General features: G+C 38.0%; 1 protein-coding gene and 1 long non-coding RNA gene across 2 annotated transcripts in view; both read left to right on the top strand.

Annotated features, from left to right (window-relative positions):
* The first annotated feature begins 3,210 nt into the window (after positions 1 to 3,210).
* LOC140138236 (uncharacterized) lies at positions 3,211 to 7,140 on the top strand. Its single transcript, XR_011856974.1, has 3 exons — positions 3,211 to 3,767; positions 5,803 to 5,921; positions 6,995 to 7,140. It is a non-coding gene; the product is annotated as an uncharacterized lncRNA (long non-coding RNA).
* A 4,683-nt stretch (positions 7,141 to 11,823) lies between these two features.
* The window catches only part of LOC140137365 (proteasome subunit beta type-7-like), a 30,144-nt gene continuing 26,107 nt past the window's right edge, over positions 11,824 to 15,860 (top strand). The window contains exon 1 of the mRNA XM_072159005.1: positions 11,824 to 11,933. Coding sequence (XP_072015106.1) covers positions 11,839 to 11,933 — 95 coding nt within the window. The 5' untranslated portion in view covers positions 11,824 to 11,838. The remainder of the gene's footprint in view (positions 11,934 to 15,860) is intronic.

Below are 15,860 nucleotides of genomic sequence, written 5' to 3'. Positions count from 1 at the left end.
TGACGACTTTGGATATTGACGAGTTAACATTAAGGTTTGGCTATAAAACTTTTCTTACACTGCAAGTTTGTTGGTTAAAAATGTTGTTGGGCAATCACTTTTCTAATTTGTTGGTCAACAAAATCGTCTGTTGGTCAAACGAAATCATTACCCAACACGGGTGGGCAGGGTTGACCATTATCTAGAAGGTCTAAGGTGCGCTGGGTGAAGTTTTGCCCAACAAGTTGTTCATTTCTTTTTGCTCAACAGTTGGGCAAAGCACCGCGGTAGAATATCATTTTTCAAATTTTCGGCGTGATATTTGCAGCGCAGCGATGGCCGAGGAAGCAGTGGGAGAAAAGTGGGGACTTCAGTCCTTAACAAACATTCTCAGGTAAATTATTAACAAATACTATAACTATGACATCCATAGACGCAATTAGGCCATGTTTTGAGTTCAGAACGTATCTAAACTCAGTGAACGACAACAAAATTCAATTCAAATTTAATCTTCAAATGGCAGTTTTCAACAACAAATACCACTTTACTGCAATCAAATTACTTACGTTTATGTTCTTCACACTTCATAGAACAATTGGGGCTGAAATCAGGATTAGGCTAGGCCTAAGACTAAGCTTGGGCTAGCAGATGAATGCATGATTTTTATATTCAAGAATTAATTGCTCCCAACATAGTCATAGCAGCTGCTTAGGCTAGCAGTTCTAGTACAAATGAACTAGCACTAAGAGACATTGCGCTGATTAAGGCCTAGGGCTAAGCTTTGAAGCTGAGGCTACAGCGTGTAGGCCTACTTTCCATGATTTTCCTCCAGCAGTATAGCCATTGTCATATTTGTTGGGCATACACCTTTAACCAACAGTCTTGCCCAACGCTGGGTCAAATATGAACAGACAAAATAATTGGGTAAAGTTTAACCAACAATTGTGTTAAACTTACCCATCTCTTGGTCAATGTTTGACCAACTAGTTAAACAAAATACTTGCCCAACTATTATGATAAACAAAATACTTGCCCAACTAGTGGGTTAAAGATATTACCCAACAGTTGTTGGTCAAGAAATGCCCATATTTGACCCATCGTTGGGCAAAAAAATTGGGCAAATTTTGACCAACAAGACTTGCAGAGTATCTACGCACAATTTCCACCTTGATACACCCGAGAACACAGATATTTCCAAGCACAGCGAGTCTAGCCTCTACGCAGTCTGTGTTTATACTACGGTTGAATGCATAGCATCATAAGAGCTGTGTGTGATCTAGTGGAAAATAGGCATCTGTGATTGGATTTTGTTAAAACCTGAAGTGGTCCCTTCATCCAATCAGAATTTTTTTTTATATCGAACGACTTAAGCTATAACACTTCCCTCTAAAAACATTTTTTTTTTTTCATTACGTCAACAGATAACGTAATTCAATGTTTATAGCAAGGCAAATGTGGTAGATCTATTAAAAACGTCCTATCCAAGTACAATTTTTGACCAAAATGTAGGTGTTAAAAGTCAAAACCTCAAGTGTTCCTTACAATATTTTTCAAATTTTAAGTCATTAAATGAAAGAGCACACTAGTCTTATATTGTCCATTATACTATTACTAGCTTCATTTCATTTCAACGTGAGCAATAGCCAATTCTATTTAAAATGCAAATCTTGTGCAAAAATGTACTATTTTCGCCTGTTTTGCATTGGCCTGCTTATACGGTTGTATATAAATTCAATGAACTATGACTTTGCTAATGAGCGCTTACAAATTGATATGTTGAGGAGTTACATGATGACTTGTGACAAGACAATAGGTGAGTTAATCGGCGAATTTGGAAAAATTGATATTCGCGGATGTTCGATGAGTTTATAAACAACGATTTAGCAAAAGGACGAGATAAAAGAAAATAATTGAAAGGAAAGCAATGATTTCATATCGTGATTAAATCCTTTCAAAAATAATTTATAGGGACCGTTCACAAACACTTGTTAGGGGGGCCTGATGCACAAAAAAAAATCATCTCGAAAATCCCCCTTTCAGATCTCAAAAATTTCAGCCACGGCCCCTTTTTGACATGAAAATTATGGGTCAACTCCATCCCATATAATAGAAAAGCATATAAACTCAATTTTCCCGGGAATATTTGTGGGCACATGCTATAATATTCGAAAAATGACAAACTTGATAATCATCCCGCTAATTGGCTAAAATCTGCTAAACATGCTCTCAAAATGAAGATAACGATCTCTGTTATAAAAATTATGCGCGCGACTAAAGTGCGTGAAAATTTGTGGATTGGAATTGCCAACAGATACCATAATGTATTTCTATTCCCATCATGCATGTCGCCATGGAAAGAAGTCATGAAGTCCTAAAGAAATCACAATGTAGGCCTATGACCCATGACTAGATGTATGAAAAGATGCCTAATTTGCATAAAAACCAAAATGGCAATTTAATAACAACTTATGGATAGGCCTAAAGAGCTCTAAAGCAGGGGGTCATTTTTTTTAAGTTGGTCAGATTTGTTTAAAAATATGCCTAATAGGCCCACCAATGCATTCCTCTATGATCACAACAAGTAGGCTTTTATTGCCAGTTAGGGACGCACCATTAGATTCTCAGGGGGGGCATGGGAGTTTGGGTCAGGCAAAATTTTTTTTACGCCTCCGAAGGCAGCAATTTTTTTTTCGCAGCCTTCTCCGGCGAAGTATTTATTTTTCAATTTTAATGTATACCTTTATACAAAGTTGGGTGCGGGATATTTTTATTTTTTTTACTCATCAGTGAGGTAAAAAAAAAAAATTTCGTCTCACTAGTGGGCGAAGTTTTTTTTTCGTCTCACTAGTGGGCAAAGTTTTTTTTTTTTCAAAAAACTCCCATGCCCCCCTGGAAATCTAATGGTGCGCCCCTTATTAGGACTAAGGAGTAGGATTTAGCTATGTTTCATTTGGCAAAACAGGATAATATTTTTTAATCCCAAAATAGGGAGTAGTCACGCGCCCCCGACTTCCCTTTAAAACTTTTTTTAGATTTTTAAAAGAGATGGGATGGCGCAAGAAGCAAAGCATGGAGGAGAGCAGGCCTGCATAGAGAGCTTCTTGAACAAATGTAGTTGGTAACTTTTCAAACAGCATGGCAAGTGCTTAGTCTCTCTGCAGCGGCGAAGTTCCCTACGCTAATGGAGCACTTAACGCGGACCATTGGCCGATGTACACACCACCTCAATGCCTTCGGCAAAATATTTCCCTAAGTTCAGGTGTGCCATTTGCGCATGCGCGAAAGTAGTTTGATTGACAGATTTCACCTCTGACCTCGATCAGCTGTTTTTGCGACAGTCATAACACTGACAGAAGTATCCAGTTGCGAAAATCGAATTATTTGCCTCATTTTAGCGACGTGCTTGGACTAGTTTGCAATAGTAATATTAGTATTCAATTCACTGAATATTTAGAGAAGCAAATGACATGATGGATAAGGACAGTTTAAGGCCACGGACATCGAATATACCACGAAAACTAGCTCGTTCACGTAGCGTTTTCGTTGTCCCACTGGCCTACTACACGTAGATTGCCTGGCGATCGGAGTGTTATCGTCAGAGCACCTCGGACTACACGAACACATGACGAGATTTGTCCCATTCACCACTGCATCACACAGATCTGTTGTTCATGCACTGTCATGACTGTACATTCATGATCATTGCAATACAGTGTATGTCGTGTATGTGTATACCGTTCTCCTGGCTGAGTATGTTGGGTGTGTTGTTTGTACCTCGACTCTGCAAGGTGAGTTTCTTTTTATAACTCATTAATTTTTTAATGCACAAGTAAAACTAAACGACACAACATTAATTTTAACTGGCAGTGAGGATTCGCTTTAGTATAGACGAATCCAACGAGCCAAGTCATGGTCAGGATTTGGTCGGCCATTAGGCCAAGTAAAATAAAAAACATGTTTCACGTCCGGGTTTTCGAAAAAAAGGAGGAAGAGGGGTCTTTTTATTTTCTATTTGGTCATGTGTCATATGGTGGGGCACATTTGCGTTACAAGCACTAATTTTGATAATTTGTCCTCTTTTTCACTTAAATTGTTACATGTCTAAAACTATACATCTCACACCAACAAAACTATACATTTTTGGAAAGCTTATGTTCCAAGGAATCCAACTATGCAAAAATGAAGTTGGTATACAGGGTGCGTAAGAAAATATATAGGGTGATATCATGAAAAAACTTAATTTTACTAGTAAATTCATAATTTATTGCATTTACTACTGATATGGAATATATCAAAATGTAATCTAATTTTGTGGCAGGCAACACTATGAGCTTGAATAAAATTTATACTTTTGCTATGTTATGAATGACCACAGTGGTGATACAGGGTGTGAAAATATACGTAACTTCACGCACAAAATGTTGATTACATTTTTGAAAATATTTTCTTTAGAGTGTATCCTACATTTATTTTAACTGCATATTTGGATTCCTGGGGTAAAATGCTTTCCAAAAATGTATACATTTCCTATCTTAAGGTGTATAATTCTCAAGATACAACAATTGAAAGCCAAAACGCATGTTGTGACTGAAAATCTTGACATTTGTGTATAAGTGAATAGGAAAAATTGAGGTTCTTGTGATTTGCGGCTCTCAGTGAATACTTGTAAACACAATTAGATCAAATTAATAGCTGAATAAGAATAATGAATAATCAAGCTTTCATTTGAGGTATGATTTGCAAGTATAGCACACTATTTGGCAATGATATAATTCAAAATTCAAAAAGATGCCATGTCTCCCATAGAGAATGCACATACTCCTCCACCGCTTATCCTCCACCGCTTATCCACCAGGTTTATCTTCGTTAACATTTTGGTATTTTTCACTAATTAAACAAATTGGCATTCCAAATTGAGAAACATATTTGAAAATTAGAATAATCAGGTTGTATAATGAGCCCAAACTTGATGCAATTGGACCAAGAATAGCCCTGTGACAACAAGTTAAATCAGAAAGAGGAGAGAAAAATGTAACGTCACCAGGTATTTTGGGGTCCCACCATAAGACACACGACCATTTTTTATCACAAAATTGGTGTAAATAGCCATACTTAGAGCTCAGTGTTTTAGCGTATACAATAATGCCTGGAAAAAGGAGGAGAGTTACACCCCCTCAAATGATCACAAAACCTTCCTAACGTGTTTCTTGTATCTTAACAAGGCTATAGAAAGCATCCTAACTTCCTAGACATATATTTTGAAAAGTTATAACCGAATTTCAAAAAATAAATTTGAAGAAACCTCAAAAAAGGAAGCGAGAGGGGACGTGAAACATGTTTATTTTTTTATTTGGCCTTATTAGGGTCCCTGCATGCACCAAACAGGTGTTGTGAGTGCCCAATTGGGTGGATTAAACCCGCTTAAAATTTGATGTGAGATTCTTTTGTGTTGTAAACTGTCATCATTCTTTTGTCTCGTGTAACACGGGTGGTAGAATGCAGTTTAAAATATCCTTCAAGGGCGCATCATTTTAGGTGAGATAGTTTGGTCCCCGTCGCGGCTATGGCCGCCATTAAGGTGCAGGAATGCGTGAAATTTGATTCGTCTATAGGAAAATATGATTTTGACTACATCTTCAGTCTCAATCCCAACCCACAGCAAGTGAGCAAACATAAAGTCTTGATTTTTGCAGAGTATGTAGGCCTACTATATGTTTACAAAGCAATCGTGTAAAAACAGAATTTTGAAAATATTCAGGGCTTTCCCCTTAGCAAATGTTACAATGGCTTTAATTACAATGTCATACTGTATTGTCTTTCCAGAAACTGGCACACGAAAGGTCCATTCAGCAAGGCATATCTTCCAAAAATCTGAACTATAAACACACGCTGAAGCAAAGCACCTGCAACCGAACAGCACAGCTTTCCTTATTGAGGAGGATGTAAGTAATTTCATTTACAAAGTTGTAGCCAAGGGGGGCAGCACACCACACAAAATGCCAATACCTTATTCCTATGTGTTCCTATATTTAATTCTCAGGCACGACAGGTATATATGAAATGAAAGTGCCCTCTGACAAAAAAAGAGGTTCCCTAGTCAAAAGAAAAGAAAGGGACAAGGAACCCTTTTCACCGAAATTAACCTGATCATGACCGAAAATAGTGTAAAATACGAAATTTTTTTTGCGTACTACGTCCCAATAAAGCCTTTTTAGAAGCTCAAAGACATACAACCTCTCTATGTATAATTGTATGATGCAACTTTTTTTGCAATGCAGAGTTTTTTTGTGTACCACCTAAGTTTTATTTTGCCCTCTTTACTAAAAAAGATGGCTATGCCCATGAAACTATGCACGACTAGTAGACTTAGTAAATTACAGATTAGTGCTTTAAATCTGTCTCCGCTCTCACAGTTCATAAAAAAAATTAAAATTGCAAAATGATTGCAAGTGACTACTTTTGACTTTATGACCTTTGACCTCACACCTATTGAAATAGCATATCATGACTCTGCTACAATAATTTATCATTTTGGAAGGAAAATCTAAAAATTTAAAAAGATAGTACATTAAGGCTTTAAGGGAGTACTACACCCTGGCCAATTTTGTGCTTATTTTTGCATTTTTCATAAAAATTATAGCACATTGGTGACAAGTAAGATATGTATAGGGCAAGGACTCCCAACTACTGTACTGAAAATTCAGCAACTCAAAGCAAGTAGTTATTGATTTTTTGATCAAATATTGGTTTCCCTCATTTTTGACTGTAACTCCACAACTGTTGTCTGTGCTGATATAAAATTTCCAGTGCAGTAGTTGTAGTCCTTGCCCCTATAATATACATATCTTACTTGTCCCCAATGCCCTATAATTTTGAGAAAAATGCACAAATAGGCACAAAATTGGGCAGGGTGTAGTACCCCTTAAGGCACACAAACAGCCTAGATACCATAATCCTGATAATAATGTGTAATAATTAATCATTGGCTATTATTTTATTTTATTCCAATTTCCAGGTGCAGCAGTACTACTGAGGATACTGGTTTCGTGAAAGACAAAGAGGATGATGGTTTGGAAGTCAACAGCTGGCATCTGTTATCTGTCGCATCACTCGCTAGCTAGCCGTACTATAGGGCTTTTTAAACACACTATATCCGAGAACTGCTAAACCCACTAACCGCTCCACCCAAAAGGGGCAATTAGCAGTCTGGGTTTAGCAGTTCTCTGGATATAGCCAGGTTTACTGATATAGCATGGTTTTGGACCACCACAGTCAAAAGGCCGTAGTAGGGCTATCACTCGCATGCATTGAAAACTTTCCCAACATTATGTCAACAATTAAATTTTTTGAAGAAAATCTTTTCTGGAGGGTGAACATTTGATGAGAACTTAAATACTTGCATAGTAATTTGTGTGGTGCATAAACTAACTAGTAAATGTTTGCTCCAATTATTAAAATAATAAGGACCTCAACAAATGACTCTGACATCATGTGATGTAATCGTAATGCATAGTTCCTTACAGGCTGTAAAAGTTGCATGGAATTATTGGAAATGTTCTAGGCACTTTTCTTTGGTTTGCCTCAAATTCAGCAGTGACGCGTCAATGTCTTTTCATGGCTGCGCCACACGAACCACCCTTTTTGCTACACAATTAACTATACGCTACGATTCAATACGGCGCCCACTAAAATATGCACCTACGTCACTACTGAACTTGAGGGGAACCAATGTATAGCCAAGGTTCCCTAGTCCAAAATACGGATCGCTAGTCCGAAAAAATAGGAAATGGTTCACAAGTCCAAAAATAAATAAGGTTTACAAGACCTTAGCAATGGAAAATCTGCAGCCATTAGGACTAGCGACCATTTTTTTCTTGGACTAGTGACATTTATGACTAGCGCACCTTAGGATTAGCGGATGCAGGATAGAGTAATTGTAGACCAAATTGTTTAGTAGCTGCTACTGGTTTACCTTCATCCCCGTAAATATGAGTATCCAGTCCACTAATCAAGGATTTAAGGACCAGAAGGCCTAACTGCAATAGCTGCCCCATAGACATTTTGATAATTTATCTAAAATATGACACTTGGCAGCTATTGCAGGTAAGGCCTCATTAATGTCTGTTATTTATTAAATAAATAAAAGAAGACCCTACATGTAAACCCTTAACATAAAACTAAAATAAAAGAAGGTCCTACATGTAAACCCTTGACTTATAAATGCTTTTAAAGGAGTGTAAGTGTTCATAGTTTATTATTGGCAGACACTGTTTCTTTCATGAAAGCTGTGACTGTGCATCAATGCATTCACACCCAAAGCCTTCAGGAAAGACTAGCCGATGTCAGTCAATGCTACAATGTAGTCTTTTGTGAAGGCACCATATTAACACACAAGCTGGACTCGAATTTCAGTCAGGGCCATTGCCTGCAGTTTTTCAGTTTTGGCCTTTGTGCCCCTGATCTTTGTTAACTTCAAGGTGTTCTTCATTCCTCTTGACAAGTGGCGCCAAATGGCCTTGACAAAGGGTCCCCCCCCCCAAATGAAGGTCTGAACAAAAGCCTTCTCAAAAGACTAGTGGCTGCCAATAGACTGTAAATAAATGGTCTTTTTGCACTCATTATCTCATACTTCATTACTAAATGTATTTTTACACCTATTTCTCTGGTACATAATTATTAGAAAGACAAGAGTTCATGAAATAAACAAAAATGCATGGTGAATATGTAGCTTTGATCATTGTTTTAATTTATTTTGAGATCTGTAAGGAAGTGAAAAAATAAAAGCACTATTTTTTTCATTAAAAAAGTATGAAGAAGGAAGTCCAACAAACCAAAACAGTTGAACACACCTACTTAATAGACAATAAATGATGGGGATTTTTTTACTACATGTATCCTCTATTGTGTGATGGAAGATATCCAATAAAAGTCTGCACAAAAAAGTAACACAGCTGAAATATGCCTATAAGTTCAGAACTAGTATCGTTTCACAATATTTCTACATAGAAAGAAGGATGATTTATTTACGCTCATTTTGATACCCCATTTGTGAAATGTCGTTCAATACTGATAACACAGTACATAGTGCTTTTAAAGAAAAACCACAAATTTAAAAGTTGCCATTTACAGCAATCAATGGTTTCAATCAATGACTTCATATCAATACAAATAACCGCAACTTTCAATTCGGGTATTTTTCTTTAAAAACACTGCTGTGTTGTTATTATTGAACGAGATTGGACTAATGGGGTATCAAAATGCGCGTAAATAAATCATCCTTCTTTCTATGTTGAAATATTGTGAACACAATTATTAGTTCAAACGCTACAGGCATGTTTATAACAGCTGCGTTACTTTTTGTGCAGTCTTTATTTTTATAATACAATTCAGCATATTCCCTCTAAGTGATTGTGATCTGGGACAAATCCAAAATTGGATCTAATCTATTAGAAATATTCAATCTAGAATTCAATCTTATTTGATTTTTAATCTAAAAACATTTGGATGGATTTAAAAAAATCTAATTTGAATACATCTAATTTGATTTTAATCTAAGGGGTTAAAAATCAATCTAAGCAATTTTAATCCCATATATTAAAATTGAATTAGATTGAATTCTAATCTATTGGATTGAATATTTCTAATAGATCTTAATAAATTTTCACACATTCTGTTACACCTAATTTATGAGTCCCGACTTTCAACACAAGTATTGTTCTTCAATTAGTGAGATTGAAGTGCGTTTCTGAATCCGGTCATTATTTCAGTCTTTTTTAATATTTCATTTGTTCCATGACTTCCATCTGCCTCCGCTGCAAAATGTGACATGAAATGGCTCACAGTGGCATTGGTTAATGGTGTCTGGCAGTTGGTTGTTACTTGTACAGTGTAGCTCTGACCTTTTAGTAGGCCTGAAAAAGAAAAAGAGGATTTTAGAAAATTTGTCAGGGTAAAGCTGGGACAGTGGCACAATCCCCCCGCATGGGGCTGTTACAGCGGCTTGGTTTGAAATCCTTGCCCACCCACTTCCCCAAATGAGCACATGCATCTGTATTCCCCAGCCCCCCCCCTTGGCGGTGGTGGCAGATTTACCCCAGCTAGCTGTTCCTTGATTGCAATGAAAGTGTAGTTTTGCCACTGGTGCCCCTAATCCCCCTCCACCATCGGTTGCACACCACAGGGTTCATTTATGTGCCATATTAGGGGCTGTGCAATAATTATCGGGGGTAATACAATGCCCGAACGACCCACCAAAAATAGCTTGCCCCCCTCTCAGCCTGCAAAATAATCGCTTTCCTCCCTCTTTTGGCCTGCCAAAATCTTTGCCCCCAACACATGCCAAATTTTTTTGGATCCCAATTTGCAAACCTTAAAAGGTCTAGATATGTTGCGAGCACAGCGAGCATGAAAATTTGCATATTTCAGCGTTTCCATACTGTTTTCCTAAGCCTTTTTAGAGCATTTTATTTAAAAGGCACCCCATGAATGTGTGCCAAAATTGCTTGCCCCCCCCCCCTCGGATCGCTTGCTTGCCCCCCAATTTTACCCTCCTTCCAGGGCTCATAATTATTGCACAGCTGAGCCCCTTATAGGTATAAGGGGCTATCATTTTCTTCAGAAGGGGGTCATGAATATACTGGGGGGTCATAGAATTTTAAGACCAAAAATAGGGGGTTATAATTTTGTAGCAATCAAAATAGGGGGTTATAGAATTATTAAGGGCTGGCGACTGGTGTAACTTTTCTTACACTTTTTTTGAACAAAATGTGCACACAATCTTTATACAATGCAAGATTTTTGCGCTCTCCGTGCGCCTTCTTTTATACGCTTATGGTCAAAAATTTTAACGCGTTTCGTGTACTCAGCTCTAAAATTTTGACAGAAGGGGGTCCTAAAATTTTTGACCCACGATAGGGGGTCGTAAAATTTTAGCCCGCGATCCATGATGGAGGGGGTCATAAAAATTGACTTCAGTCACCGACATATTCATGACCCCCGTCGAAGAAAATTACATCCCCTGAAAGGTGAATTCAGTCAAATTTTGCCATCAAACACTGCATCATTTTATATCAAATTAAACTCCTTGATTATAAAGAAAGCCAAAACTGAAAATCGTTTTGTCATAGCACTTTCCGTAGCAAAATTACATCTTGTCACAGATTGACTTTCATGATATCATCAAAAACATTCAGCCAACATTAGAAGCTTCAATTGGCAAAACAAATCAGGATCTAGGCTCATGATGGAATTTCCGGCTCATGACAGAGCAGCTTTTTCTACGGTGCGGGAACTGCTATCAAAATCCTCTAAAATTCCATGTGCGATTCTCTCATTACAAAAATAAATCATATATTTGGGTCAAGTGAAGTATTGACAACATATTCATATAGGTTTCCTTGACCGATCTTTTCTTTACGAGGAAAATTTACAAAATATTGTTGTATTTTAGCCTAGTCGTAAGAGATTCCCATTGAGTTTACATGTACGAACCTGTTATTCCCACCTAGACCATGCCAAAAACATGCCCACATTTCAACTCGATTATCTACCAAACTGGTCATAGATCTCCAACCATTTTTTGATATGACATAAATGAAAGTGTTACTTACCTAATGTATCCATTTTCAGTCGAGATCTATGACTGGAATTCCTGTAATTCGTTGCCAAATATTGGTATTTTCCTCATTTTGCACCACACAAACCAATGGAAAAAGTTACTTCCGGGTTGCCGAGAAGGCAGGGAAAGTAGGCGGGGCTTGTGAGAACAACTTCTAGAATCGTTTGAGTCGGGACGGTAGAAACACCGAGTGCATTAAAAGTAACGAACCCAATGTGGTGGGCCGATGTAGTACCGTGCAGATGAGATTGCAAGTCACGCAAGCAGTATCCAAAATGGCGACTCCACTGCTAGCAGAAAGTAGCACAGGCGGCTTTGTTTTCGAGAACGTTAGGCGGTAAGAAAACGATTAGACGGTTCAATGAAGTTGTACATTTATTTAAGTAATGGAATACTGAGTATGAGTGTTAAATTAACTAACTGCGGCTGTATATATTTTCCATAAAATACGTCTGTTATTGTTTCGGCTGAGTCATATGGTGCCGAATTCGACAGACTTGCGCTGCCGATACATGGTTTCAAATTTTGGATATACAGTGGAAACTCGTTAATACGAGATCGCTTAATGCAAGAAACCGCTTACTACGAACAGTCACACGTGGTCCCGATTTTCCCCTATTATTTACTGTAGGTATGACAGGGAAACCTCAGTTAACACATTTGCTAGTCAGTCAAAATGGCCTAAACCGGCAATACAAATTTACATTGAAATTTAAAAGAAGCTTTTTAAGAAGGAAACCTTCCTAAATATGTTGTCTATACTTCACTTGACCCAAATATATGATTTTTTTGGTGATGAGAGACTCGCACATGGAATTTCAGAGAGATTTTGATAGCAGTTCCATTAAAAAAAGGTGCTATCGTCATGAGACTAAGATCTAGAAACACCCCCGTAATGCTGTTTTGGGGAATTTTGCCAGCAGAATCTTTTTGATGAAAGTCAATCTTTGACAAGATGTTGCTACGGAAAGTGCTATGATAGGGACAGGCACATCTGACCGAGGGCGCTATTTATTAATGCTGTAATCGATTGTCGTAAGTATCGATAGTCGGAAAATACATAGACTTCCGACATGTCGAAACACTCAATGTCAGTATCGATACACAAACGACATGGCACACATGCTTAGATTATCTCAAATCAGGTCTCAAATTACCGTCAAATACTCAAATTACCGTCTCCCAATTCCAAGGTGAGCTTTACATCTAGCATACATGCATCATGTCGTCTTCACGATCTCCAGCCCCTCCAGTATTGGTAAACTCAAATCCGTGTTTCAAACTGCGTGAGTATCGATAATAGTATCAACATGTCGGATGTTTGCCTCCCGACATATCGATACCCAGAAAGCTTATCGATTACAGCAAGTGCTACTATTTATTTTACTTGATAATAAAGCCTAGGCTATGTAAATCTGTGCCATTTTGTGCCAATGAAAACACCATTTTTGGAGAAAATGATGAATAAAACCAAAATTAATCTGTTTCAGATGCTCTAGTTTGCATTGACAACAGATTCAATGCTTTAGGAAGCAGAATGCAACATTGACTTTACTTTTGAATATTTTTTCTGTGAGATATGCCTTGGTGAAAATCACCGTTTTGGTCAAAAAAGGGCATTTTTGGGAAAAAATTCTATTTTGACCCAAAATTCATCTTCTGACAAAAGGGAAACATGGTTTGACAAAAACTTTCATCCTTTTCACATAACAATTCCAGTTTATTTATTTGCTGGGAGAAAGCACTTTTTTGTTATCGCTTGGGAAAAATCATTGTTTTTGCCTAAAATGGCCGAAAAATGGCAAAATTTGACAAAATTTTTTTTACCACCTTAAAATTTGATTTTGCATACAAAATTTCACAGATGTGTTGAAAATGATAACATACATAATATACAACAAAAATTAGATTAAATTACAGTGAAAACAAAAAATTGACAGGGGGGCACAAAAATTATCAAGTCCCTCCCATGCACTCCTATGGTAAGTCTTATCAGAGAAAATGGCCCAATGTTCCGACAGTAATTTACGTCATAACTTCACTTAGCAATACAGTAGAAGATTGGTTTTGGTGTCAAATTGTTTCTGAGAAGTCTCTCTTCCAATAAACAACAATTCATGTTAATAGAATTAAGTTGAAAGTTTTATGCCTGTCCCTAGCTATGACAAAAAGGTTTTCAGTGTTGGCTTTCTTTACTCAAGGGCTTTAATTTGATATATAAAATGATGCAGTTTGATGGCAAATTTGAATTCACCTGGCATACCTATTTACTGTACAAAAGAAACTGTTTAATACGAGGTAAATAATACGAAATCCGCATAATTAGGTATGTGTCATGTGAGCATTCCTTACCTGAGCATGCGCAATAGTCAGCCTCTCTCAGCATAGGGAAATCGCGCACCCGGCGCCATTTTGGAAATTCATTACCGGTAGTAAATTTTACGGCGATGTTTTTGAAAAAAAATTTGGGGGGAATTAGATCGAGTTAGAAACAATTCCAAAGCTTACAAGGTCAAGTCAAAAGGTTAAACTTGATCATAACCCGGAAGAGGTCAGATGATTCGCACGTGGTCGCTGCAAATTTTGGCGACTTTTTAGTAAGTTTGAAAGTGACGATCTCGATCTAATTTTTTCGGAAATTACTCTCCAAATATCTAATTAACGGAGTTGAGCGGTAAGTTAAATGAGCACGCGGTGAATAAAGGTAGTTGTTTGTACATAAAAATGTTTGGTTTGATGAGATTGGATGGATGCCTTGCGCAAAAAGTGAATAACCTGGGGACTTTGTGTAGTACGAATTTGGCGACTTTTGCCAGTGAGTGAACATGTAGGTATGCGAGGTGAATTCAAATTTGCCATCAAACTGCATCATTTTACATATCAAATTAAAGCCCTTGGGTAAAGAAAGCCAAAACTGAAAACATTTTTGTCATAGCACTTTCCGTAACATAGTTACATCTTGTCAAAGATTGACTTTCATCAAAAAGATTCTGCTAGCAAAATTCCCCAAAACGGCATTTAGGGGTGTTTCTAGATCTAAGTCTCATGGCGATAGCAGCTTTTTTTAATGGAACTGAGAGCAATCAAAATCCCTCTAAAATTCCATGTGCGACTTGATTATTACCATAAAAAATCATATACCGTATTTGGGTCAAGTGAAGTATAGAAAACATATTTATGTAGGTTTCCTTCACCGACCTATTCTCGAAAAAAATTCAAATTTCTATGTAAATATGCATTGTGTTTGGGCCCCGGTCTCGGCGAATTTCGCGGACTAGTAAATGTGTTAACTAAGGTTTGCCTGGGATACCTAGAACATGTTTAACCCGGCATGGTTTGCGTATATACGGTATTGAATGGGCTCATGCTGTGGATGTTGGGATAGATTCTCATTCTGCGCCGACTATGAGTCGGGGGAAGAAGCAAATTTGGGCCTTTCCTATTCCTATCCCATCATGCATAGCGCTAGCAGATTTTTGCTATGCTGAATGACTAGTACCGGGTAAATGACTGGGGGTGGGCACATCGGGTATGATGGCGGGGGACACAGGCGCTTTTTTGGCCATTTTCCTATTTGATTTCTAAAAGTTCAAATTGATGGGGGGGTGTACTCCTATGGCGCCACGTCATGGGGGGCGGGTTAACTTGAGCAGGAGTGGCCCCATTCTGATGATCAAGTGAACTGGCCCTCGAGTTTCCGCAATGATCTTTGGAATAGGGAGCATGCGCCTGCCAGTGCTCCAAAGGGTGCTTGCTCAATCTTGACAAAACTTACGCTGGGGGAAGGGGCAGAGGGGTTCATACTTGAGCAGCTGGGGGAAGGGGCAGGGGGGGTTCATACTTGAGCAGGAGTGACCCCATTCTGATGATCAAGTGAACTGGAATAGGGAGCATGCGCCAGCCAGTGCTCCAAAGGGTGCCTGCTCAAAAACATTTTCCTGGGGGAGGGGTGTCAATGCATCATCTAGTGCTTATAATAATTAAACATTTTAAAGGGTGCCCCCTCAAACAAATTCCCCCCCCCCCCCCCCTTGTATCAGTGAAAAGGTATACTCGGGTGGGTAGTATCAAAACCGTGAGTTTTTCAATGACAAAAAAATAAAAATAAGACACTTAAACACAAATTTCATTGTTTTGAATAAGTTTTTCTTTATTTTTGCATTTGGTGTTGGCCCTCACTGCGGTTTCCCAGGGACTGCCTTTTGAGGAGAGCGAGAGCCAGGGTTATAGCTAGGCAAATTTTGGTGCCGGGTAAAATTTATAT

This window comes from Amphiura filiformis, chromosome 17, assembly GCF_039555335.1.
Source record: "Amphiura filiformis chromosome 17, Afil_fr2py, whole genome shotgun sequence".
In the NCBI taxonomy this organism is placed as follows: domain Eukaryota; kingdom Metazoa; phylum Echinodermata; class Ophiuroidea; order Amphilepidida; family Amphiuridae; genus Amphiura; species Amphiura filiformis.
The sequence above is the reverse complement of the archived record's forward strand: the minus strand, read 5'-3'. Positions and strand labels throughout refer to the sequence as shown.